We start from the raw sequence: 24,781 nt of genomic DNA, 5'->3' as shown, positions 1-24,781 counted from the left end.
AGGAAGTGCTTAGTTGGACAGAAAGACTTGCAGAAGTAATGTAAGCAAAAGTGAGCTTTCATGGTGGCTATGAAGGTTGGAATCCACCGGGAGAGTTTAGCTGCTACCCAGGAAACTGCTCGTGGAAGCACTGTTATTCGCACGTCTGTGAAAAATGGCTATTAACTGTCACACTATTAAATGTCTCTTTCTGTTTCTTTCAAGTCGCACGACCGCTTGCAAGTCTATGGAGGCCACACAGATATGATCATGTGTATGACCATCCATAAGAGCATGGTAACTTCCTTCTTTTCACTGATCTCAAAGAGAAGGTTGTAATTTCCACAAGCGTATACAAGACACTTTAAATTTATTCAGATAATGAAATCAACCTGCTGACTAAGGCAGACGAACTTAGGAATGACGGCCAAAATATAAAGTTTCTATAACAGCTTTGTATTTATGTAATATTATTGTCTGGGGAAAAAAATACTTTCTGGCTTATTGTAGTCTTAAAACAACAGCTTTGTTTGCAGTGATGATTGCAATGAAGAGTCTAGAAAGAGTAAAATATTCCCTTTTTTCAAGCATAAATCCTGTTTGAATTTTACTGAAGACAGTCATGCAGATACTAGAGGTTTGACTGTGTGTGAAGTTTTTCTCTAGCAACCTTTGATAGAACCTCAACAAAGGTGTGCAGTTGGTTTAGGTGCAGAGATTTCTTCCTGCATCTGCCCTGCAGGATGGGTTTCAGAAGTACTTCTGCATAAATAACTTGCTCAAAATAGTCATTAAAAGCACTTAATTGTCTGCATGTGTAGGGATTTGAGTGCAAACTGTCTTTCAGATAGTAAAATAAGAGGTATAGACGTATAGTAATGTCTGTAATAACAGAAGAATCGAGTCTAACAGAACTGATCTCCTGCTAATTGCAACACGTTTTGCCCAAGCTTCACTTCTTGTTTGAGCGAGCTGGAGAGCGAAGTGCCCTCAGGCTTTGTGCTCACGGTCTGAAGCTTCAACTGTCTCCAGCAATTTTCTGTTTTGGGCATTCTCAAATCCAAGAAGTGTTCAAAGGAGAAGCTTAGTGTGGAGTGAACGATTATAATTTTCTGTAGTAGTCCTTAGCAAGGTGTAGCAAATTGGCTGTTACACCCTAGTGATGAATTTCCAAGAGGCAAAAAGGCTTGAACAAAGATAACAAATGAAATCTTGAGCTTGCAGATTTTTCTGTATTATGTGAGGACTTTTTTTAATAATGAATGTTCTTTGTGGAATTACAAGTGTCTGACATGCTTTTCTTTCCAAAAGATGATGGTCTGTAGAGCATTTGCCTAGCAGAAGTGTTTTTTAAGTTGTCATATTGCCTGCATTCTCAGGGTCTGTATCAGTCTTCTCAGCCTGAAATCTCGGTGTTCTTCCTCACCCTTCCTCTCCATCCCTTTTTGATAGAAATGTAACTGGTTAAATCCTGGGAATGCATTCGAGTTCACATTTACACCTAATATTTAAGTGGGTAGTAGCATTATATTTCAAAGTTTTCTAAACTTGTACACACGTGACACTACCAACAACAAAAGTTATGGAAACATTTCTTTTTCATTAGTAGGTTTTTGCAAACTATGAATGCAAGCCTTAAAAGAATTAGCTTAGACCTGTTTTTTAAATTTGAAGCCTTGCATGTTGTTATCTTATTGTTGTTAACTTCATATGCTCTACACGGAAGCCTCTTTCAAAATTATTATTCCCAGCTTGCTTATCTGTAAATATTTCTTTTACAGATCTACACTGGATGCTATGATGGCAGCGTCAGAGCTGTGAGGCTTAATCTGATGCAGAATTATCGTTGCTGGGTAATGAGCAAACCGATTTTAGCCTTCCTTTGTTACAGTTTTTAGACTCATTTTCTGGGGGTGGTCCCTTCTCAGGCTTGGATAGCTTGATCTTTAATTTTTTTATAATTCAATAATACTTTTTCAATGCGTATGTAAATTTTAAATGTAAGTATATATCACTAGTTCCCTTTTTCACATTCTTTCGTATATGTGCATGCTTTGGGGCAAGTCAGTAGTAACATCTTAAAATTGCCAGGAAAAAAAGATGATTTTAGAAAGTGACATTTAACTGTTTAAAACCAAAAGCTTCAGCTGAGTGATGTACCAAAGCGGATTTACTCTGCTAAATAAGTTTAAATTCCTAATGACTCTGTCTCAGGTAAGCTTAAATCTTGAAAAGGCTTAGATCCTCTCTTCTTCCTGCCATTCTTGCGGATGGTCTGGGCTTGGCTGGAGGCAGGAAAAAGCTCTGTAAAGCTGTAATTAAAGGAATAGAGACCACTGAGAATGGAAATGGGATAAAGAGGTTAAAAAGTTACGGGAGGCAGTGTGCATGTGGGCAGTGTTGGTAGAATATTGTTAAGTTGCACAAATGAAGGCATTAGCTAAAGTTCTTTTTCCCTGGCTTATTCTGGCATGTTTTTTTCTCCCAGTGGCACGGGTGTTCACTCATCTTTGGAGTTGTGGACCATCTGAAACAACACTTGCTAACTGACCACACCAACCCAAATTTTCAAACCCTAAAATGTCGTTGGAAGAACTGTGATGCTTTCTTTACTTCCAGAAAAGGTTCCAAGCAGGTATGTGGTTGAACTACCATGGTTGTATTTGGTTGTATAAGGTACATACTTTAACCCCAATTGTGGGACTTGATCCTATTTCTCTTAAAAATGGTTAAATTCTTCTAGTCTTAACAGGCTTAACTGCCTACAGTCACAGGCGTACAAGGCTAACAGGGTTCAGCCTGCACCGGCTGAAGAGTGCAGCCAAGCGTGATAACTTGAGATGTGGTCCATCCAAAACAGTTTGGTCCTAAAACATTACGTGGAAATGGGAAAATTCATGAAATATTAGAAGAAATTCTGCTAACTGCACTCAAGAAGTTATTAAGTTTTTGTAGGAAAAAATTTATTTTTAAGATGAACAAACATCAGTCTTGAAACAGATTTTTTATCCTCTTAATTTTCATCCATCACTACCCCCTTTCATTGTTGTGGATGCTGATGCTGTTTATTTTTCACTCGGGATTGGTTTTGCTAACAATCTTTAAATAAGTATAATGCATAAATTTCTGAATAAATGTTAGCGCACGTGGGGAAAAAAATGAAGAAAGCGTAAGAGTTAGATACCAGTCGGATTAAGTGATGTGGAGAGGGTTGGGGGTGGGTGGAAGGAGGGCTGTCACATGTAGACTGACTAGTAAAATCCACAGTTTGCTCCTTGGCCACATAAACTTGTTGAATATTCAGCAACCTTCTTGTTGAATGCTTTTCAAAGTACGTGATGGAAGGAGGATTCTGAGAACTAAGAAACGGGAGTAGAATCCTTAATTTCTCTTTAAGCACTGGCTTTGAATATGATGTGTTTATTTGATACACGTTTCCAGTCAGAAAGGAAGCTGGGTTTCATTTGCCTTAAATCACGTGGTATGTGAGACGTTTTATGTATGTGATTTAATACTTTGGCATTGATTATTTTTTAATTTATTTTTTTTTAATTTTTTAGAAGTTCTAAGCCAAAAAATGTATATTATCCAGAAGGTGTCTCAGTGAAAGTGACAAAGAATCTTTTGCGAAGTTTTTGATGATGATGATGACCTGACTTCTCTGGTCCTTTTCTAGGATGCTGTAGGACACATTGAGAGACATGCTGAGGATGACAGCAGGATTGACTCGTGAAGCTTTTCACCTCCCACATTGGGAAGTAATTTTATATGTCAGAATTATTCCAAATAACATCAATTTCTTACTCCGGTCTTTCCACTTCCTTTTCCCACTTGGAATGCAAAAATGGAGTGAGTGGGGCTGAGATGCCTTGCTACAGGGACTGCAGGTTGCACTGCACTCTGTAGAAATAAGGCTGGTCAATTAAGACTTAGCCCAAATTGAAGATTCTTGCAAGTTGTTAATTCATTGACAGATAAGAATACGGATAAGAATATTCCCTCCTCTTGTCTGCCTTGGTTTTTGTGTTGTGGGTGGGGTTTTTGGGGTTTTTTTTTTTTTTCTTTTAAGAACCACAGTCTGAGAGTCTTTGGGAAGTCAAGAGGGGTGTTGAGAACTTAACTTACAATAGGTGCTGGTGTTTGCAAACAGCTTGAAACGTGTTAAGTGTCTAAGACATGTCTGTTTTTATGTTGTATCCAATTTTTTTAGCCGATTTTAATAAAATTCTGCAAACCAGAATATCACAAATTCTAACAGTGTAACCTGAATATCCCGTGTACATTTTGACTTTCTTCATAAAAAGAAAAGGTAATTTATGGAGAACTGGAATAAATTAATTTTTTTTAATGTTAATTGTAATTTATTTTTTATTCCTTGTGTAAAAGTCGCTGAAACTGGCACGATGTATACACTGATATTCTGCCCTAAATACTGTACCTCCTGAGGTATTTTGTTCATTTAGAGGAAAGCAGTTGTTTCTTGAGAGGTACGTCAGGAGCAGCGAAAAAACCGGAATAGTGGCTCCACTCACGAGCTGTGTAATCTGTGTCTTTTTAAAAATAGGTCCTTATGTACAGGAAAGAAGTGAGTGGTGTCGGCTTTTGTTTTAATTAAATACCAGCACAACCACTGCTATCTTGATACAACACCGTAGTCGGATTCCTGTTTTCGACTGGAATCTGAGTGACTGAGCTTTGCAGTCCCGTATCTTCATGGCACAGGAAACCACGAGAACCTCCAAGGCTGCCTCAGTGCAGCAGCTTTAGGGACTGATTTGTTTCCGTTGTGAACTGGATTAATTGGCCTGGGCCGTATCAGGTTCACAAAGACTCAACTGGAGAGAATGGAGCAGGATTTTAAAGTCTAAAGTTCCCAAGCAGAAGCTGAGGATACAAAATGCATATTGCATGTAAGAGTCTTGTTTCCTACTAATGCACAGAAGGTGCCACAGCAAAGCCAGTGCAGGGGGAGGACTCCTTCTACTTGTTGGGGTTCCTCTGCAGGTGTCCCTTGGGGTGGAAAACTTCACCCATTAATTTTAGTGAAATGTATGTCTTGCATTTGCGATCCTCTCACCCATAACAACACTCATTTAGCAAAGAGCTCTCTTAACAATGAGACTAATCAATGAGGAGCTTTGTGTTCCCTTTTGCTTAACTTGCTGCTCAGGGTAAAAAAAGCAGAGGTTTCCTTAAACTCTGACAGAAGGTAAAGACAGCCCAGTGTCAAAACTGACACAACAAATTGAATGTACTATTTTTACTGGGCATCTCTTTCACCGCTACTGAGGCTTGGTGTGCCAACCATCGACCAAATCAGTTTTATAGCCTCATTCTTTGACTATAAAGAAGCCTTTTTAGGCCAGGAAAATGACTGAGGAAAACCCATGGATGCTCCATGGGAACTTAAGGAACTTCAGGGCCTTCTCTGAAGCACACTATTTTTGTATTGTTTCGGCAGACAAGTATAATTTCTCTGTAATTGCTTGACATCGATGTATTTTTTTGTGAGAGACAGGACTAAACCAGGAGTGAGGTGCCGTAGCATCCTACTTCAAACTCATGGGAACCTCTGAGGTTCTAGTGCTTTTGTGGTGATTTGTTTGGGTTTTTTTATTAAGCTGTTTGTGGACAGGAAAAAAACCACCCCAGTATGTGGCTCAGACCGCAGGCTGTTTTGAGGGTGGTTTTGGTTTGGTTTTTGGGGTGTATTTTTGTGGGTTTGGTGTTTCTTTTCCCTTTCTTTCTGTGGTCTGTGGATGAAGCAATTCAAGAGAGAATCCAGTTCAGGGCAATCTCTGAAGAGTGTGACTGTTCTGCGTGCAGGCTGTATTGCTCTAGAGCCTCCGAGAGTGTGTGGGGGGGTGTTTCATGACCTAAAAGCAGAAGACTGGGTAGTACTTAAACCATTTCCAATATTATCGATGTTCTAGAGTTTTTCTGAGTTTGGTGTTTTTTTGTTTGTTTTTTTTTTCTTTTTTTTGGAACCACAAGGAGGGAGCGTGTAGAAGTGTGGCGTGAACAATGCGAATATCTTGAGCTGTCCTTCCCGGACCGTGCTCGAAGTGAAGGTGTGGAGATGTGCGTCCTGAGGACAAGCACGTGGAGTGATTGTAGACTTCTGAGAAAATGGTGTGTAAGAGTAGATTTTGTTACTTCTTCCTTGGGATTCTTTACCTTCTCACAGCTGTTTTGGGGAAGGTGTAAAGATCTTTCTCAGTAGGTGTTGCAACAAACACAGTTATTACCCTGCATTTGCATTCCTGATCGCTTGTTGGGTTTATCTTTTCTAGTTGCTGGAAGCAGACTTCCTTTTCCTGTAGTCCATGATATTTCCTTATCTGTCCTTGAAAACAGTCCTCCTGAAAAGCCTGGACTTCTGAAATCCAGCTTTAGCTTTAGCAGGGGTATCTTTTTGCTACTTTGTAGGTAATTTCAGATATATTGTAAGAATCTTAAAATGGATAAGAGGCAGGAAAATAGCAGAGCTGCACAAATGTTTATAAAAATTTGGCTTTGTAAATTAAAAAAAAAAAAGTAGAAAATGCGCAGGGGTTCAGAGGAAAATGCGGTGCTGCTTTGTCCTGAGGATATCTTAAAGGGATTTGCTCTGAGGTTGTTGTGCAGCTGTGGAGATCTCCAGGCTTCTCTGGAGTCCTGTGGGGAGGTTTCCCACTTGTTCAGCGGGAATTTGGTGCGGCTTTTGCTATTTCCCTTCGCTTCTTCCGGAGGCAGTGGCAGGAGAGAGGTGCCAAGGGAAGGTCCTGGCTCGCTAGCCGTGAATGGGATCCTCCCCGGTCTTGCAGCTTCGGGGTTTGACTCCTGATACACCTCCGGTCGAAGAGTGCAGGAACTTCGGAAGGCAGGCAATTTGTGAAATTTAATGGACTAATATTTGCACGAGAAGCAGAACCGCACACACCAGCAGCCTGTTTCGGGTCTATTTTTGTTTTCGATTTGTTTTCTATGCAAGTAAAAGCTTGTGGGTGGAAGAGTGCGTAGAGTGAGGGTTTGTTTTGAGGTTAGCTGTGTTTATTTTATTAGTCCAGTGCTAAATAAGGAGCTGTGGTGCTGCTGTATGGCTGACTACACGTGGCAGGCCCTTCGGGGGGCAAGCCACCGCTTTCCTCTTAGCAGGACTGAGATTGCTCCTGTTCAGCTGGGAGCCCCCTCGGCGGAGAGAGGGCGCTCGGAGGCGTTGTGTGCTTTTCTGATACAAAGAACGGGGCGGGCGCTACTGAAACCAGTTACAACATTCTCTTCAAAAGGGTGAGAGCTTGCTGCGCCACAGGCATATACCAAGCCCTGCCCGAGCCCCAAAAGGAGGGCGTGAGTAGCATAAAATGATCAATTCAAGTTGACATACGCTGCAAAACTTAACCTTCCCCCATCCCAGTAGCCTCACACGTACTGGTCTATATTCATTGCTCCTTTTTCCTTCAAATCAGAAGGAAGAAAGAGCAGGTAACTGGCAGTGCAAAATGCGCTATGGCCTAACGCTGCCGCTTCTGTGTGCGGAAGGAGCCGGAGGGAAAACCGCCGCATCTCTTGGTGCGAAGATGCATTAAATATCCCAGCTTCTGCTTGCCTCCTGGCACCTGCCTGTAGATTTGCCCACTTTAAATGTACGATCAGCGCACGAGCTGACATCTGCAACACCGCGGGCGTTTGGCTGCGCAGGGTGTCTGCAGCAGGGCAGTTCTTTATGCGCATTTTCAAACCGTACAATAATGCCAGATCAAGGTGAACGATAACTGAAAACTCCCGATAAACTGTAGGTTCCCAGAAACCAAAAGTTGTGGCGTTGAGAAAATATTTATCCTTCCTGTTGAATTAAAACACGGGTACGGGTGAATTTTGGTTCTGAGGCTTGTTGTGGTACAATCATTCAAACGGTCCCAAGTTGTCCGGAGTCGCAGAAGATGCGAGGAAGGATGAGGAAACGGTTTCAGCTACTGTTTGTAAAATCTTTAATAGTGAAAGTAAAGAGCCATCTGTGTAGGTATAGATTCTGTTACATGCGCCTGCCAGCTTCTCTGATTTCATTTTGCTGTAAGCGTTAAAACAGTCCTTTTGAAGAATGGAAATGGAATAAAAGAACATGATTGAATATTTAATAATTTAAGCTGTGTAGAACGTGTGCACAGATTGACCTTGGGTTTCTTCTTTCACTTTGGTACAAAGCTGTGAGCGTAATAACAAAACTTTACACAGCAAAAAAAGAAGAAAAAAAAAAAAAAAACCAAAAGAAAAATAAAAGTTCCTTATATTGTTATGGTTTGTCAGTCTGGTTCTTTTTTGTTTTGAACAGAATGATTCCTTCACAGGATTTGGTAGAACTTGACTTTGTTCTGGACTTCTTTCCTTTAAGAGGATGGGCCCCTTTGAAGCTCCAGCAAGGGCAGGGATGTTGCAAGTCTTTCCTCCCAGCATGGGGGAATCTCAGCCCTAGTCCTTCGGCGGGGAAAATGGAAACTGTCCACCCAGCTGGTGCCACCAAGGTGACCCACTGACTCCCTTGCTCCACGGCCCCTTGCAGAGGGAAGTTCTCTAGAGCTTTGGTAGTTCGCTCACTGGGACTTTGGCAACTCAAAACTGGTGCTTAATCAAAAATTCTGATTTTGGTCTCTTGACTGGTAGATTCTGTTTTTCTCTGAACACCCCCAGGGGCACCTCTGCCATGTTTTCCTATGGAAAATAATAGCTTAGTGGAGAGAACACATGGCTGGAGCCCAGGGCTCCTCCTGTTCCAGTCATCTTAAGACCTTGATTTGGGTTAAAATAAAAGTTGAGTTTAAAGGAGAATAACTCTTCTTTGGATAAGCTATAGCATATTCTTACTCTTTCAGAGTAAGTTACAGTGCAGGACAACATTGAGAACTTCACAATCAAAAGGTTTTCTGTTTCTTAGTGGCCTTTCAGTTAAATGTGCTTCTTACCAGAATACCTTTCAGTGGATGCTATGATTTGTTTTTACAGTTTTGCTTCACAGCAGTGGATTGCTTTGTTACTTTTCACAAGTAGAGAACCAAGTAGAAGGTTCTCCTGGCCAAGTCTGGTCTCTTCACACCTCATCTTCCACATTTTGGTTTTCCTTTCATTTTTATATTGATTTCCAGTTCACCAGTTCTGAAACGCTGTCGTCCTTAAAGCTGGTAATGATGGAGCTCTCAAACTTAAGTGCTTTATATTTTTCAAGCATTCAAGGAGCAAAGGGGCAAGTGTTTGAGATATTAACCCGATTCCACGCTTGCCATAAAACGCCAGAAGCGGCTGTATATTCAGGAGAATGACGGAAGCATTCTCAATGTTTCTTCCTCCTGTTCTTTCATAAAAATAAGAAACAGCCCTAAGCGTTAGACCAAAATCCAGTTGATTTTATTTTAGTTCAATTAAACTAATTGAACTTACACATTCTAATAATCTTCCCAAAGCTGTCATGCTACCATAGTGTCCGATTCCGCTACGAGTCACTTCTTACAACAAAGAAATACACAATACTGGCAGGAAATAGGACCTGGGGGTGGGGATAAAGTGTGTGTGTGTGTGAGAATATATATATATATTTGTATGTATATACAGAGGTTTTCTGTCTCAAATGGCAAACAACTTTCTCGATATTATGGAGGATGCAGTAACTCTAAAACACGTGTAAAATGTCCAATGTGTAACTAAGATACGATGGGGGTACTACAAATGAGACCAAATTGCTCAGTTCTGATACTTTTGGGGAGGCGCTGGCCCGAGCCGTGCCGGGTGCTGCGGGCTGTCGTGCTGTGCTGTGGCTCTGGCGCAGCAGAGAACCAACCTGCAGCCACATCTCCAGCAGCAGAAGTGATGGGGACGCATCACTATTAACGTCATCTAGCACAGTCTCACGTCAAACATTCAGTCAACATTACGAAGAGGCTGAAATGATGGTATCAAAAGCAGGACGAAGAGTTAATGACTAATTACAAAGTGGTGGTAAACACCTCTGACTTTCACAGTTCAAATACAGTCCCAGTTTGGCCTGACTTGAGGGAAGACTTTTCCAGTTGTCAGCAGAAGTGAAATAACCGTGTACATGCCATGTCTTTGCCACACAGAAAAAGCTTAATTCAGTCATCAATAAATTAATCCTTGTTGCCTGAAGGAAAATGTCAGGGAGTTATAAAAGTAGTTACAGAACGCGTGCACTGGTCTTCTACTGGAGTACGGTTGTCTTTTTCCAAGGGATTCTTCCCACGCGCTGTTTATCTCGGCGAGTGAAGCACGTAATTAGGAAATGCTCATTTGCACTAGGGGTGAATGAAGCTTGCGGCTCAAAACAGACGCCTTGAGCCTTGTCTCGCTGAAGGTGGGCTCTGGCGCCGGCGTCACGCGTACATCGTGAGCTGCAGCCACTGAAAGAAGACTCAGAATTGGACGATGAAGGACTTGTTGGCATCCTGCAACAAACCCTATCGAGACACGGCCGTCCCTGCGGCTGGAAGGCAGCTGCTCACTGACCCTCAGTATGAGGCACACGGGCAATGGGGAACCGTATCTGAGGCCTCTTGCTCCTGTTCCTCCTTCCCTTGCGAGAAGTGAAGGGGTTTTTTGTGGTCTCCCAGCAGAAGACATGCTTTTAAGTTGAAACTTTCTAAGTCTTCTTAATCAGATTTATAAAAAGGTAAATAACTATGTTAAGCCCCGTTATCAGCGGATGCCTTTAAACAAAAGTATGTTTGATTTAAATTGCCTCATAAAAAAAACCCTCAAAGGTTTTTTGAAGCACTTTGAAAGATGATATGAGGAGTCCGCAGCTTTGCCTGTCAGCACCAGCTGGAGTCTCTTACAGAGCGGCTGTTGCTGGCAGATCATGGATGCAGGTATTTTCCGTGTAAAATACTTAGCAAAATTTTTAGGAGGTTTTGTGGACTCTTACCACTTGGATGACAATTTCAGACCAACTCTTGTAGGCTCCTTTGAGAACGTGTGCAATGAGTAATACAAATAAAATCTAGTATTGTGGCTTTGTGTTAGAAATACTGGTATAAACCAATTTACCTCCAGGACGTTGAGCTTAATGATGCCATCTCCATCTTTATCGAAGGCGTGGAATGCTCCTAAAGCAAGGAAACAAAAGCGTATAGAGTAGATTAAATTACTGTGTGTGTAAAGATGATCCCAAATAGCAAACCAAATCCTGCTCCTGCTGTGTTGTGCAAACTTGTGCGGATATGTACTCAGCGATCAGCACGGATTTCTGCCATGTTCTTCCTCATCTAGCTGGATCGATGGGCTGAGGCCAATGGAATGAGGTTCAACAAGGCCAAGTGCTGGGTCCTGCACTTGGGTCTCAACAACCCCACGAACGCTACAGGCTCAGGGAAGAGTGGCTGGAGAGCTGCCTGGTGGAAAAGGACCTGGGGGTGTTGGTCGATGGCCGGCTGAACACGAGCCAGCAGTGTGCCCAGGTGGCCAAGGTGGACAACAGCATCTTGGCCTCTATCAGAAATAGAGTGGCCAACAGGGCTAGGGAAGTGATTGTCCCCCTGTACTCCGCTCTGGTGAGGCCACACCTCGAGTTCAGTGTCCCGTTTTGGGCCCCTCACTTCAAGAAAGACATTGAGGCAACGAAGCTGGTGAGGGGTCTGGAGCACAAGTCTTATGAGGAGCGGCTGAGGGAGCTGGGGTTGTTCAGCCTGGAGAAAAGGAGGCTGAAGGGGAGACGTTATTGCTCTCTACAACTCTCTACCACTACCTGAAGTAAGAGTGTAGAGAGGTGGGGTTTGGTCTCCCAAGTAATAAGCAATAGGACAAGAGGAAACATCCTCAAGTTGTACCAGGGGAGGTTCAGATTGGATATTAGGAAAAATTTCTTTACAGAAAGGGTTATGAAGCATTGGAACAGGCTGCCCAGGAAAGTGGTGGAATCATCTTCCCTGGAGGTATTTAAAAGACAGGTAGACGTGGTGCTGAGGGACATGGTTTAGTGGTGGTTTTGGGATTCTACCAGTGTTAGGTCGATGACTGGACTCGATGACCTTAAAGGTCCCTTCCAACCTAGATGGTTCTATGGTTCTTTTCTATAATAGAAAGAGAAATGCAATGGCGTATTTTCTTTTGTGTTGTATAAGATGGCTGTCATATTATAGATTCTCTAAGCATGTTAATTATTAAAACTATATGCCGGCAGTAGTGCTTTGAGTCCAGCAGTGCGTGTCGGGGGTGAGGAGGGGACGCGGCGCAGTAAAACCGGGGCAGGACTCACTGAACATGGCGTCCAGGCGCACGAAGCAGCAGATGAAGCTGTCGAAATCAATGTTCATGTTCTTGTCGGCGTAGCGCATGGTGATGATGTCGTAGAGCTGGTTGTTCAGCCGAAACCCTGCAAAGGACCAGAAAGGGGGCTCAGCTGGGCTGTGGCCGGGGGCAAGCGCCGGTGCTGGTCAGGCCTCCAGGAGAGGTTTGGCCACAGGCGCTCCCCGGGCCCAGCTGAGGGAGCTGCGGCCGCTGGATGAAAGGAACTGAAGCTGCAAGGAGCTTCCCTGTGTCCAGCTGCTTTCTTAAACCAGGAGTAACGTTCTGAAATTGTGATTTGGGAGGGCCAATAGCACATGAGTTACCGCACGCTGCAAGCATAAAGAAGAGAGGTCTCCACCAAAGATTTTGCAGCTCAGCTGAGCCTGGTGAGAGCAAAGCCACAAAAACTGGGCAACAGAAACGTAGGAGGAAGCTGCTGTGAAAACAAAATTACAAAATGGTCAAAAAATAGATGAGGTAATTCCTCGGCGTGGTGTTGCCAAACCATGGCACTGACATGGCAGCTTCGCAAGGGCCTGTTGTGATTTGGGTACTGATGGTTCTTGGCTAAGTGCAAGGTCAGGTACAGCCTATGGGCTGCAAGACTGAGACATTTTTATTGCAAAATGTGTTCTTAGTTCTAAAGTCAGGGCAGGGGAGGTAATTAAATAATTATTTTTTATTTTTTTTTTACATTGAAAACTTTTTTGGTGAGAACGGAAACCTGGAAAATAAGAATGACCCGTATTTCTACTGCAGCAGGAGTCCAAATCCAGGTGTAAGTTTGTCCTTAACAAAGGATCGAATCAGATTTTCTGATTAAAGAAGCCATCTTGCTCCCTGAGAGAAGCAGTAACTGGTACAGCCCCCTGCTGGGGCAGGCCTGCTCTCCAGGGAGAGGAGAGCACCAAAGGGCTTGAGACAAGAAGCAAGAATAGTCAAAAGCCTCTCTTTGCAGAACAAGTTTCATTAACTGCAACTTTTGCAGAAATACTTTCTTCTTGGTGTGCAGGTAGGAGACTGAGCCCACAGTGGCTTTAGTGACACTAAGAAACACATGCAGGACTCGAGAAATGACCATCCGGTTGCCTCTGATGCAAACTGGGACATTAACCTGCTCTGCCTGGGTTTTGGTGCCTGTACACTTGGGTTGAAGGTTTTCCCCTGTTCATTGATTGTTACTTACACAAACATAAAGAATCCACAGCTTAAATGAAATCAAATGTCTGCAGCGCTCCCTGGTTCCCCTGAACAGTAGGACCCTGAGTGCAAGATCCTTAAGGCAGCAAAGCCTCATTCACTAGAAAGTTTAAAGAGCTGAAGAGCTCCATTTGGTTGGTAAGACATACAAGACTTGCCATTTAGATATTTGAGAAGCTCTGTTGGGGGAGAAAAAAAAAAAGGGATTTTTTTAATTTCTGTGGGGTCTCTTTAAAAAGCTGCACTGCGTTCCTGATTTCACCTGTGACAGATCAACCAAAATAAGGTTTCTTTGGCTGTTGGGCACTGAACACCGGGAGAAGTACCTGCATCTTTGACCGCATTGCGCATCTCGTAGCTGTTAATGGTTCCTGAATGATCTGTGTCGTAACGCTTGAAAATTTTCTGAAACAAACAAACAAACAAACAAATACACAAGAGAAAAAAAGCTCGTCCTTCTGTTGAATGTACCCAGCAAGCAGGTACGGGGTGTGTGACTCAGGCACTCGGAGGCTTTGCCGTTTGCCTTACATTGCTGCTGCTGGGCTGTTACCACAGAGCTCCTCTCAGTCACAAAGTAAAATAATTTGGATCCATGCTGTGAGAAGCAAAAAGCTCTCCCCTAGAGACTCAACTTGTTTAACTTGAGTTTACGCTGTTAATCCTCTCTCTTGATTGTCCTAATTAAGCTATTTGCGAGCCCTTAATCTAGTTCCCATCACCACCACCCTCCAATTTGTGTGCCTCCATGCTAGTCTCATGGGGGAAGTCCTTATATGAGTGCTGGAGCTTCAGAGATTCAGGCTATTTGCTCAGGCTGTGAGTAGGAGAGGAGAGACATTCCTTTTCTTTTTAGAAGCTAATTTGCAGTATTTTAGGATTTCTTCTTGTTGTACTGTACATAGAGAGGTCTGGTTTTCCTACACAAGCTTTTGTGCTCCAAAAGCAGTGAAGAAGAGCGCTGTGGATACCAGCAATACCTGCCAGCTTTTAATCTTGTCCCAGAGGTGTCGAAATTCATCGAAGTTTATCTTCCCTGAGCCGTCTGTCTGTGATGCAAACATTCAGGTAAAAATACCACAATATTTTTAACAAAAAATTAATTAAGCGTGCAGCTACTGGTGAAGGGATGAATGTGAAACTGAGTTCAGGATCTCCTCAGTGTTACAAGCTGGCTGAGCTACTGAGTGAAATATTTGTGACCATTTTGGTTATTGTTTATAGTATTTTCTTTCAGGAGTGTGAAGAACTATTTGTACTTTGTGTAGAAACAAACACCTGGTACAGCAGAGAGGTTTGCTCCTGTTGCTATTATAAAGTACATGAACGGGATGTTTTAGTGGGATCTTTCCAAATATCTCCAAATGTGGAACGTACTCAGTGTTTTTAAGACAACTGAGTTTATTCCTAAAATGAAGCTCTTTCTGCTTTGCTTAAAATGAACTGAGAACTAAGCAAAATGTTGACTAAGGCCACTTAAAAAAATGTGTTTAGGCTCCAACTATTACAGCTCTGGGTTGTAGTTACAGTTTTGTTCTGGTTATGTTTGAGTGCATTTATGTTCTCTCAAAATCATGGGTTACGTCAAGTAGGGAAACTGAGGGATGTTGTACCAGAGGTAACCCCCTATGGCATCTCCTAGTGTGTCTCGTTATACTTGCTGTAAGACAACTTCTGTATATGTTGCATGCTAAGCACACAGTGGAATGTATAATGCATATAAACTTAGAGACAAGAGAGAAACATAGTAAGTTTGTTGGCCAGAACTGTAGTTATGTTGAGTTGGTTTAAAATAAAAATAAAAATCATCTTTAGTACCTGAGCTGGCCGGTCGCTGATACCTAAGGAAGGATATCGTACTGATTGATTCATCCTGTAGTTCTCTGTTTTGAGACATTTTCATCTGCTGGCTACGCTAATGTTGAGACGACTGGAGTTAAGTTGTGCCAAACCAGGAATGCCATTTTATCTGAGTACGGACTATAACGTCCTGTTCTGCTGCCCTGGCTTATTAAGCTGTGTGTGTCTAGTGGTGGGAAATATAACTCAAGTGGACTAGTGGGGTATCAAGCACTCCCTTTCACCAGAAAAGGATACATCCATTAAAGCAATCATGCTGCGGCAGGATTCCAGTTCAAATCCTTCTGTCTTTAAGTCCTTATCTGAAATAAACGATCCCAAGTGAAAATAGGTCACGCAAGGCAGCAAGTGCTTCTTCCTCTTAGGTGTAATTCTACTCAAAGTAGAAGCCAAACCTACTTCCTTCATCCAGTAAGAAATGAATAGTAGAGAAATCTGAACAGACTCTAACATTATTGCTTGTGAGTTAGAGATTACTTTTGTTGACCTGTCATATACAATAAAAACCACTGGAAAACTCTAAACCAGCTTCCAGGTAACTAAGCAAGCCCATGGTCTGTAGGCTCAAGTTTGCTCAACAGGGAGAAAAACCTGCCTCTCCATTAGAATTTTTTTTTAAAGGGCATTTGCAGACTGCTTGAAATGCTGTATGATCCTTTGTGGTGCTTCCAATGAACTTTTGCTCATTTCTGCATTATCACTACTTGATCACTGCTAGAGAGCATCTCTATGAAAAGTTCAGCTCGCTGAAGTCTTGGCTGTAAAGTCTATGGAAGTGTGACTAGGAAATTTGTGAGGCTGAAACCATAAATAATTTTTAGAGTGAAACTTGGGGGGGGGGAAAGGGGTGGCGGAGAGGGTTACGGTATATCACAGACTTCTTTTTCCAGGGTTACTGAAAAATATGCTCAAACTCACGTTTTTTAACGACATTATTGAGAACGTTCCTGAGTTCTTCAGCATTGATCTCCATGTCCTGGTGGGAAATGTGGTGAAAATATAATTAATTACAACATTCCTTATTAAGCAGATGGCTTAATGGGTGTATATGCTAAAAATATGAAGTCTTTGGTCACTCTTCAGAATGGCATATATATGCTTCCAGCTAGAGCGCATTGTAGTTTGTATAAACATTGGTCCAAATTTTTCTTGAGGCTGCAGTACCAGGTAGGTCTAAAGTTACCATATAGTGCTTATTAAACTACAACTAGAACAACGACCGGTAATTTCAAGCCACTGTATAAGCCAAAAAGCAAAATGCGAAAACCCCTGTAACCCGTTTGCAGCCTCTCGATTTATGCAGTTCTTTGACCTGTTTTCACTTGTAACTTCTCTCGTTAAGCATATACTGGAGGGCATTGTATTTCTAACTTGTTTATATGTGCTATGCAAAACAGCACCAAAATAGTAGTGATAGAAGTAAAAGCCCAAATTTAAATCAGGCTCCCTTGTACACAATGGGAATTAATATATGTGCATATGAGGATAGCTGTATACTTAATTGGATTTTGATCTGATTTTGCTTAGCGTCAGACCTCAAAGGAAATTTGATGGAAGGAAATTCAAAGGAAGTTTTAAAATCAAGTGTTTTGAATTTGTGCAGCAGTTGATGTAGGTGCTGCTGTGACTTGGTTGCTTTGATGGCAGGGACAGGGATCAGTTGCATACTCACATCCCCTGCAATCTGTCGGAAAATATTCCTGAACTGTTTTTCCTCTTCACTCCCATCACGAGCTTTTGCTGAAGGGCGCTGAAAAGAGAAAAGGAAAGGAGAGATACGTTAGCCCAGCAGGGAAGGGGCCTGGGGGGCTGGACGGCTCAGTTGCCCTCATGTGAAGGAGCCTCTTACTGAATCTGGAGCTCTTTGGAGGAATGGGTTGTCCTCCTAGTCCTTTCCCCTTTTTTTGGTTAAATGTGTTCCTTGGCAAAACTGTTGAGTATTTAAATTCATCCCATTGCTCTCCTTTCTCTTGGAAGGAGCCTAAATAATTACTTTCACTGACAGATGTTTATCTTCATGTTTTTTGTTTCAAAGCATTGCAAAGGAGAAGTTTGGAGCAGAAGAGGCATATCTGCTCCATAGCCACCCTGTAGGCCATGAATTGACTTGGGCTTGAGAGCTCTTTGCAGTGGGGAGGGCCCTTGCTGGAGACAAGCAGCACGTGAGACAGCTTCACCTTCTCCATTTTCTTCTATCATCTCAGACACATGCAAAGAGCAGCCTGATCTCTGAGGCTCATACTGGCAAAGGAAACTACATTTCTCCCATCACCCCCCAATATTAAATTACAGGAATTATGTGTAACAAAGCAAAGTGAATTTCTTTGCTTAGTTTGTACTTTTTTTTTTGTCTAAATGGTTCCCACTTTGCCTCTGCACGCTCTGGCAGTTGTGCAGCAGAACAGCAGGCTCCCTGTAAGAAGATGCTCCAGCTGTGCCTCCAGACGCCAGGAGCCTGGATGCAGGATCTGGCTGCTGCATCTCACATCCCTCACCCACCCGCAGGCAGAAACTCTGGATTCGCTGCCCTGTTTTCCTCCTCTCTGGTAGTCAGAGAAAAGAGGAGGGGTGCAGGAGCTCCTGGAGAGGCTGTGATCATTTCCAGGAGCTTCTGAAGCCCCTTGGGTGTGATTTGTGTGATGCCCTGCGTAAAGCGGGTACCGCAGCAGGGGCTGAGCAGGAGTGGATGGAACTGTGCTGCTCGTGGGGAAGGGATCTCTCACAGCCAGGATCCTTGTATAAGAGCAGAACCAGGGGATGCTTTCAAGCAAGTAAATCCTCCAGCACAGGTCTTAAATAACTGTAAAATAAGTAACTGTAAAATAGTCTCTGTTCACTCATGTTCATTAGATCCACCTAAACCAGAAGAAAGTTATGCTAAGATTTGATGAGAAGTTGTGAAGTATCTTAGGACATGTCTTTGCCCCATTCCTCTGCTCTTCCCAGCTACTCTTTCATGCCAGCCAGACCAAGCTCTGTCCCCCCCCTGCCCTTGCCACTTGCTGCAGAAACCTTTTTCTCATCTGTGTGGGTTTTTTCACCATCTTTGCCAGCATCTTCATCTGCTGTCAGCTCCTTATTGCTGTTTGCTCTGTCGGAAACAAAGATGATAGGCTAGAAGAAGAAGAACGAAGAGAGCAAAAGAGAAGTGCAAGTTACACAAGAAATAGTGGAAGGGAAAATATTTGGTGACAGCCATTCTGTGGTAAAGCACATGCAGCAACAGCTTTCACCCCGAGAGCATGAACTGGGGCAGCCAGAGCTGGGAATGAAAGAAAAGAAGAAGAAAAACAAAAAAAAGATGGGGGGCACACAGACTTCCGAATCTACTGCTCTCATGCTAAAAAGCAAGCTGCAGAAGTATTTTTGGAAAAAGAGTACAATCTCTGGCTTCTAGCTTTCCTGTTCAGAAAGACAGTAACCATTTAAATGTTACTTTTTTTTTTTTTCTTTTTAAGTGAAATGAACCTCCCAGATTCTTGAGTCTCAGTTAAGCTGATGAACTTGCCCCTCTCTATGAAGGACAGTAGCAATGAAAACAATCTGAATCCTACGAAGAAATGGAGTATTTGTGTAGGAGATGATGGACTTTGCATAGCTAACAATGTTCTTTCTCTGTGTTAATTCTTGAAGCATCCAGCTGTAAGCAGCCACACACAAGTGTTCTGGTTTAGCTTATTTAAAACAAGGAAATCTGCTACAAGAAAGATGTGAATGTGTTAAGCTAGGGTATTAATTGCAATCAGCCTCTCTTCTGGTTACGTTTTCAAGGTCCTAAATGTGTTGTGCAGAATAGAAAGGAGAATCCTGGACTTCTGTGAGCAGAAACATCAGGAAAGAGGAGTAGCTGCATTAGGCAACAGCAAGCGAAAGTGAGGTCGTGTGTCTGGAGAAGGGGTGTCAGGGTGCCCGTGGAGGGGCAGGCAGGAAGGGCAGTTTGAGCAACCTGGAGGATCAAGCTTATAAAGCTGAAAAGTTTCTGTCACCCTTTTTCCACCCCTTTGAATGAGAGAGGTATACGATGCTAATGCTATTTCATTAGAATGTAGCGTAGGAAGAGAAAATCTTTGCTGCCTGCTAATGGCCTCTTTTCCAGTGCCCTTCATTAACTAGATCACTTTCCAGGCGCAGAGAAATGGCACCAAGGGACTCTGCTCCTGCTGCATGCATTGCACGTGCTCGTTGCCTTGCTGGCACTCAGTACCCACCTTGCCCTTTTTCTTCTTCTGTACAAAAAGAGGCAAAATTAAAAAAAAAAAAAGTTTTTTTAAACAGAATTATAGATTTTATCCAGATTATGCAGAGCTGATAATAAAGTTGTGTTTTTCTCTTGCTCTTTCTCACATTTATTTTTCCTATTTCTATATTTATACAATTTTTCCCCATTTCCTATATTCATACTGTTTTCACATCTCCAAAAATGAGGCAAACTGCACCCACCAAGAAATTGCATACTGAAGGACAGAAATTGCAGAAACCATAGGAAAACAGTGCTCATCTCATGTGGGGCTTTGCTTGGATAATATCTTTGTTGTACCTTTAGCTCTGACTATTCATTTTCTTTTTCCCAACCTGTCAGTGCAGTGGAGATTGGACTTCTGTGCCCACAGATCAGCGTTATCTGAAATGGCAATTAAACTCCACCAGATATTTTGTTATCATGGCAGCAAACAAAAGGGGAACGCTTCTGAGCGAGGTTTGATGGAGCTCAATTCTATGCAAGAATGTTTCCTCTGATTTTTTTTTTTTTTCAAGACTAATTGTATTGTTAACTTTAGTATATTCCCACAAAAATATGTAAAAACCCATGCTGACAATTGGAGCTTGTCACAGACGCTAGTTTGAATCGGTATCATTAATCCCTTTCCAGAAAGGGATGTACTTCAAAATAATGTACTTTTTTCTTTATTAGATGAGATGCCAATTTCATAAACAAAATATATTGGAGCACAAAGCTAGGCCTCTGCTGGTAAATGAACAATCTCCATTGATGGAGGCAAAGGCAATGCTTAGCATCTTTACACCAGCAAATTTCTAATCTGGCAAAAGATATTTGTCTGGCCAAATCAGAAAGTAGAGTATATAAAGCAAGTGTATAAAGAAGTATCATGATGAGAAGATGTGGGCATTTATGCTAAAGGAGCTGTGATGTGGCTGCAAATTGTTTCCTGCTGTAGGTTTCCCTAGATGTGATGCTCCTCCTCTCCCTGCCCCTATTCATGTACAAAACAGGCCCAGGACAGTACTTACCGATGGACGGTCTGCCTCAATCATGTTTTCAACCTCCCTAGAAGGAAGCAGAAAGTAAATAAATCAGGAAAGTGGCTGTTCCCAACATTGCTTGTTTCTGTAGCTGGTTTGTAAGCAGCCACTTGAACTTTCCAAACAGCCAGTGGTGTGGGCTGGCTTCCAACTGTTACAGCTGCAGGCTTTTTCCCAGTTTGAGCAGAGCATCCCAAGTACCACTTCCAGGAGGGCTGCTGTCCGCTTTACTCCTCTAAAGAGCCTTTGATAACACTGAACTTTGGCAGCTGGGAGTAAAACAGAAGCTGTTTGGCCTAAGTAGAGTGACACCAGCTGCAGTTTGCTGAGCTCTGGGAAAACAGTTGAAGAGCAGGATGAAAAATAAATAACTACCTACTTCTGTGTTTCATTCACTAGATCTGGTTCAATGATCTATCTGGCCAAAACTTCAGCCACTGGCTTATAGCAGTAAATCCAAACACGTTCATTTTCATTATTAAAAATGGCTAATGATACGTTTAAAAAGGATATTCTGCAAGTAGTAAGCTTCTCCAAAGATAATTCAAAGCAGCTTTTGGTAGACTATCAGGGAAGCTCAGGGAGATGAATTTGCAGCTTGGAGTTTCTAATGAGGTCGAGAAATTTAAGAGCAGGTGTAGCAAACTGGGAATATGACTAAAGCAGTCTAGTGAGCTCACTGACACTTTCATGACCAGATAAGTGGATCTGCAACTTACTCTGAAAGACTTCTTTTCTCTGAGAAGACCCTCAGGATGAATTCTCCCTCCTGGTGGGGTTCATATGTTGATGGGATGACCACATACTCGCTGGGAGGTAACCGGAAGCGCTCAGAGATTTCCCGCATGTTTATATAGGTCTTACTTCTAGCTTTGGAGGCATTGTAGAGGAAAAAGTCCTTTTGCAAGTGGTGCTTAGTACCATGCATCTGCAGAACAAATGAGTCAGTTTGTCTTCAAGGAAGTCTTACCCATTCCCTGGTGGCTTGTCATGAAGGCAGCACATGGTTGGGACAGAAAACACAAATGAAGGGGCAGCTTAGCAAGCAGGGAGCTGATGAGGGATGATAGCTGGTAACAGATACAGGGTCTGTCACCTTTAAGTTGCTGCTGGCTGGGTCTAGTTGGCTTCTCAGGGCTGCTCCAGAGCCCACCCGCAGAGCATTGGCTGACTTCTGCTCTGTAGGCACTTTTATCTGACTGATGATTTGGACGCTAAGTTGCGTGTAACCAGAGTTCGGCTACTTTCCTTGGAGGGTGGCACGGCAAGGAATGGTAATATGCAAACTCCTGCATGCAGTGTGGTAAGATGAAGATGGTTTCAGTGGAAATGTCTCCTTGCCTGGATAAAACGTGAATTCTGTATCTGCTATTGAAACACAATCAAACATTGTGTTGGTTCAAATATGAATATTAGGTCAAGAATTGTGGGCTAAGAACTCTTGCAGGCTGTTTTCTGCAGAAATAACCACCCATAAAATAGTCAGCAAAGACAATATTTTTGTGTTTTCCAGGTTACGTAGCCTTCAGGTGAGCTTGTTTGCAAAAACTGTGATGTCAATGATTCAGCTACCAGCAGGCTCAGTAAAACTTAATCTGTGTACTTTTAATACGTTTTTTTTCAATGCCTGAAAACACCATTGATTTTTCAAAAGAAATTCTAAGACTATAGAGAAACTCTGTGGCTGCAGGATATAGGCCATTGGCATTATGTGCAGGAGGAAAGGGAAGTGTTTTAGGGTGGTTCTGCATGGAGCGTGATGGCAAAGGGCTCGCTGGCACAGCTTCCTGCAGCCCGGGCTCACCAACCGACCACGCAAGCTGTGGCCAGGTCTCGTACAGAATAGAAGGACTGAGGAAAAGCTGCAAGTGAAAATGGGGTGCGGGTGAGAAGGAACTAAAAATTACTTGCAAAAATGTTACTAAAAAACACTCAAAGCAGAAGGAGTTAGCAGTTTCGCTTCTGCTACACCCCTGAAAACAAACTTGACTGGATGGTTTCCTGCTGACTTACAGCCAGGCACAACAGTAACACTAGCTGTGAGTATACACCAAGATGTCAATCTGCCTCCGTTCTGCTCATACCTCTTTGGGCACCTTAGGGAGAAACAAAGAGAAGAAACAGTCAGAGCTGCTGAGTGCGTCCACTTGTTTATAGATCGTACAGAAGGGTGTTCACATAGATTTCTGGGGATAATTAAAATGCCCCAAGTTATATAAATATTCTAAGCAACTTCTCTCTTCCTTTCTAGATTTCTTGGGGTCTACATGAGATCCACTAAGATCTGAACTAAATATGTTTGTGCAAGGAACTGAGTAAATGGACTTCGTGAAGTTGACAGTAGGGACAGAGGTTAATCACTACGTATGCATCTTGGATGCCTGTTTCCTTTTTTTATACAATTCTGCCAATGAAATGTTTAGTCTCAGCAAGGATGAAAAGGAGTTTGAAGAATTTGAGAGAGAATATATTAAATTCTGGTATTGAGTCAGTATAAAAGCCTAAAAAGTGTGTTACTTATAGATGGGGTAAACTCTGAGGTTACTATGAGCTGAATGGTTACAAAGCCTTGAATTTCTTTCCTCACTTCCAGGTTTCCCCTGAGTTCATTGCAAAGTAAAAATTGCAGTTCATGTAATCGGGCTGAATGATTCAGTAACTCTCTTGGTAAATGCATACTGTCAGGATTTGTGACCACGTTGAAAAAAATAAAGTCTAGAGCTGGTACCTCGTAGATAGCAAAGCCAATGGTGTACAGGTTGGCTCCCAGCTTGCGTTCTTTCCTTCTATTTTTCTGCATCAGTGCAACAAGGAAGCTGCAGATAACCTCTTCATCCTCGGGATCATCATCTTCCTCCAGGAGCTTCAAGCGATACTGGGGATTGGTCCAAAATGTATCTGTGAAATCCCACCAACAACCCAAAGCAAACGTGTAAACCTTCAGTTTTCTAATGATACCCATGATCAAAGAGAACTTTTAAGTTCCCTGCCTGTGGCTCCTGAGGGAAAGATTAGAATTGGGCTAATAACTATGTAAAAACCATAACATCTAAAAAAATATATACTTTTAACAAAACTGCACAGCAAAGAAGGATGTAAAATGAAGAACTGGCATCTGACAAACTTCCAGAGTGCCTAAAGCTACCAGAAAGTGGATTTCCCAAGTGAAATCTATTAGAGTGAAACTGTTCTCTTTTCTCTTACATGGGCCACTGTGAAATATTTGAACAATGATTTACCTTTGGGCTTATGAGGTGCTGTTGCAAACATAGCGACAGATTTCCAGCCACAAAATCGTGTACCTCATCTGCTGAGGAAGCAAGGCTTTTCCTGTGGTTGAGAACTGACCAGGCTGTGGTATGACTTAGCCTGTGGGATCTCATGCAGTCTCCATCAAAGAGGCCCATTGCTCACCTGGATAATTGCGGCAACCTCCAGCCGAGCAGCCTCTCACCCAGCGCCCTTCATTGACCGACACAGTCCAGGTCTGGAGTTTATCTGCTTCCAGAGTATCAGGTGTGAGGTTACAGATCTCAAGTTTTGTGAAGTGCCTCATGAAATCCTCAAATGATATCCTGGAGAAATTGAGGGGAAAATGAACCCAAATAGATTTACGTGGTGGGTGGTTGCCTGCAAGATCCTGGTGAGGTGGAGAGGGTGGCCCATGTCACTGCCACTATTAGGGCACGTTTGCAGTGGGAGCACCATGCTTTCCTAACGCTGGTTGGTCAATTAACACAGGTACATCTCCAAACTGGGGGAAACTGGGTTGAGAGGATGATGCATAGAAAGGGTGATGGAGAGCTTGCGGAAGCGTGGCATAATTAGAAGGACTGTGCTGGTGGCACTCCATAAACCCTGGTGGGAGGATGAGGGGATTGCAGAGCAGGGCTAATTGGGAATATGAAGGGGAACAGGGACTACTGCAACAGTTTTTGCAGATTTAGCTAGTGCAGTGTGATTCATTTTTGCTGTAGTTGCATATCTTATATAGGAACACAGGTTTTTGATTCTCACCAGAACTCCCCATCCTCCACGATCTTGTGCTGCAGGCGGATTTTCTCGGCTTCGTCAACGAAGTTCCACTCTTCTGACCTTCAAAGGAGTAAACAAATTAGATTACAATTTGCAATGCAGTTTTCATTAAAATTTCTAATCTTTACTGTAAGCCTCGTAGAGTGGAAAGTCAAGAGTCGTCTTGCTATATCCA

At 42.6% G+C, this 24,781-nt stretch overlaps 2 protein-coding genes across 16 annotated transcripts in view; one reads left to right on the top strand and one right to left on the bottom strand.

The window, feature by feature from the left end:
- Positions 1 to 8,253, top strand: part of ZNF106 (zinc finger protein 106) — a 32,595-nt gene extending 24,342 nt beyond the window's left edge. For 10 of the 11 annotated variants that reach the window (XM_074149140.1, XM_074149138.1, XM_074149136.1 and 7 more), the window contains 4 exons: positions 205 to 276; positions 1,761 to 1,832; positions 2,468 to 2,614; positions 3,656 to 8,253. In XM_074149140.1, coding sequence (XP_074005241.1) covers positions 205 to 276; positions 1,761 to 1,832; positions 2,468 to 2,614; positions 3,656 to 3,712 — 348 coding nt within the window. In that variant the 3' untranslated portion in view covers positions 3,713 to 8,253. The remainder of the gene's footprint in view (positions 1 to 204; positions 277 to 1,760; positions 1,833 to 2,467; positions 2,615 to 3,655) is intronic. The other variant, XM_074149139.1, reaches the window with a different exon arrangement.
- A 1,084-nt stretch (positions 8,254 to 9,337) lies between these two features.
- The window catches only part of CAPN3 (calpain 3), a 28,298-nt gene continuing 12,854 nt past the window's right edge, over positions 9,338 to 24,781 (bottom strand). Inside the window, exons 9-24 of one of the 5 annotated variants that reach the window (XM_074149606.1) lie at positions 24,589 to 24,666; positions 23,986 to 24,146; positions 23,300 to 23,469; positions 22,656 to 22,667; positions 21,291 to 21,499; positions 20,560 to 20,596; positions 19,518 to 19,535; positions 18,313 to 18,423; positions 16,982 to 17,059; positions 16,228 to 16,285; positions 15,547 to 15,611; positions 14,430 to 14,498; positions 13,776 to 13,854; positions 12,218 to 12,334; positions 11,011 to 11,069; positions 9,338 to 10,364 (exon numbers count right to left, since the gene is read on the bottom strand). In XM_074149606.1, the coding sequence (XP_074005707.1) occupies positions 10,338 to 10,364; positions 11,011 to 11,069; positions 12,218 to 12,334; positions 13,776 to 13,854; positions 14,430 to 14,498; positions 15,547 to 15,611; positions 16,228 to 16,285; positions 16,982 to 17,059; positions 18,313 to 18,423; positions 19,518 to 19,535; positions 20,560 to 20,596; positions 21,291 to 21,499; positions 22,656 to 22,667; positions 23,300 to 23,469; positions 23,986 to 24,146; positions 24,589 to 24,666 (1,348 nt within the window). In that variant the 3' untranslated portion in view covers positions 9,338 to 10,337. The remainder of the gene's footprint in view (positions 10,365 to 11,010; positions 11,070 to 12,217; positions 12,335 to 13,775; positions 13,855 to 14,429; positions 14,499 to 15,546; positions 15,612 to 16,227; positions 16,286 to 16,981; positions 17,060 to 18,312; positions 18,424 to 19,517; positions 19,536 to 20,559; positions 20,597 to 21,290; positions 21,500 to 22,655; positions 22,668 to 23,299; positions 23,470 to 23,985; positions 24,147 to 24,588; positions 24,667 to 24,781) is intronic. The other 4 variants (XM_074149607.1, XM_074149608.1, XM_074149609.1 and 1 more) reach the window with 4 other exon arrangements.

The sequence above is a fragment of the Numenius arquata genome, chromosome 6, assembly GCF_964106895.1.
Source record: "Numenius arquata chromosome 6, bNumArq3.hap1.1, whole genome shotgun sequence".
NCBI classification, from domain to species: Eukaryota; Metazoa; Chordata; class Aves; order Charadriiformes; family Scolopacidae; genus Numenius; species Numenius arquata.
The sequence above is the reverse complement of the archived record's forward strand: the minus strand, read 5'-3'. Positions and strand labels throughout refer to the sequence as shown.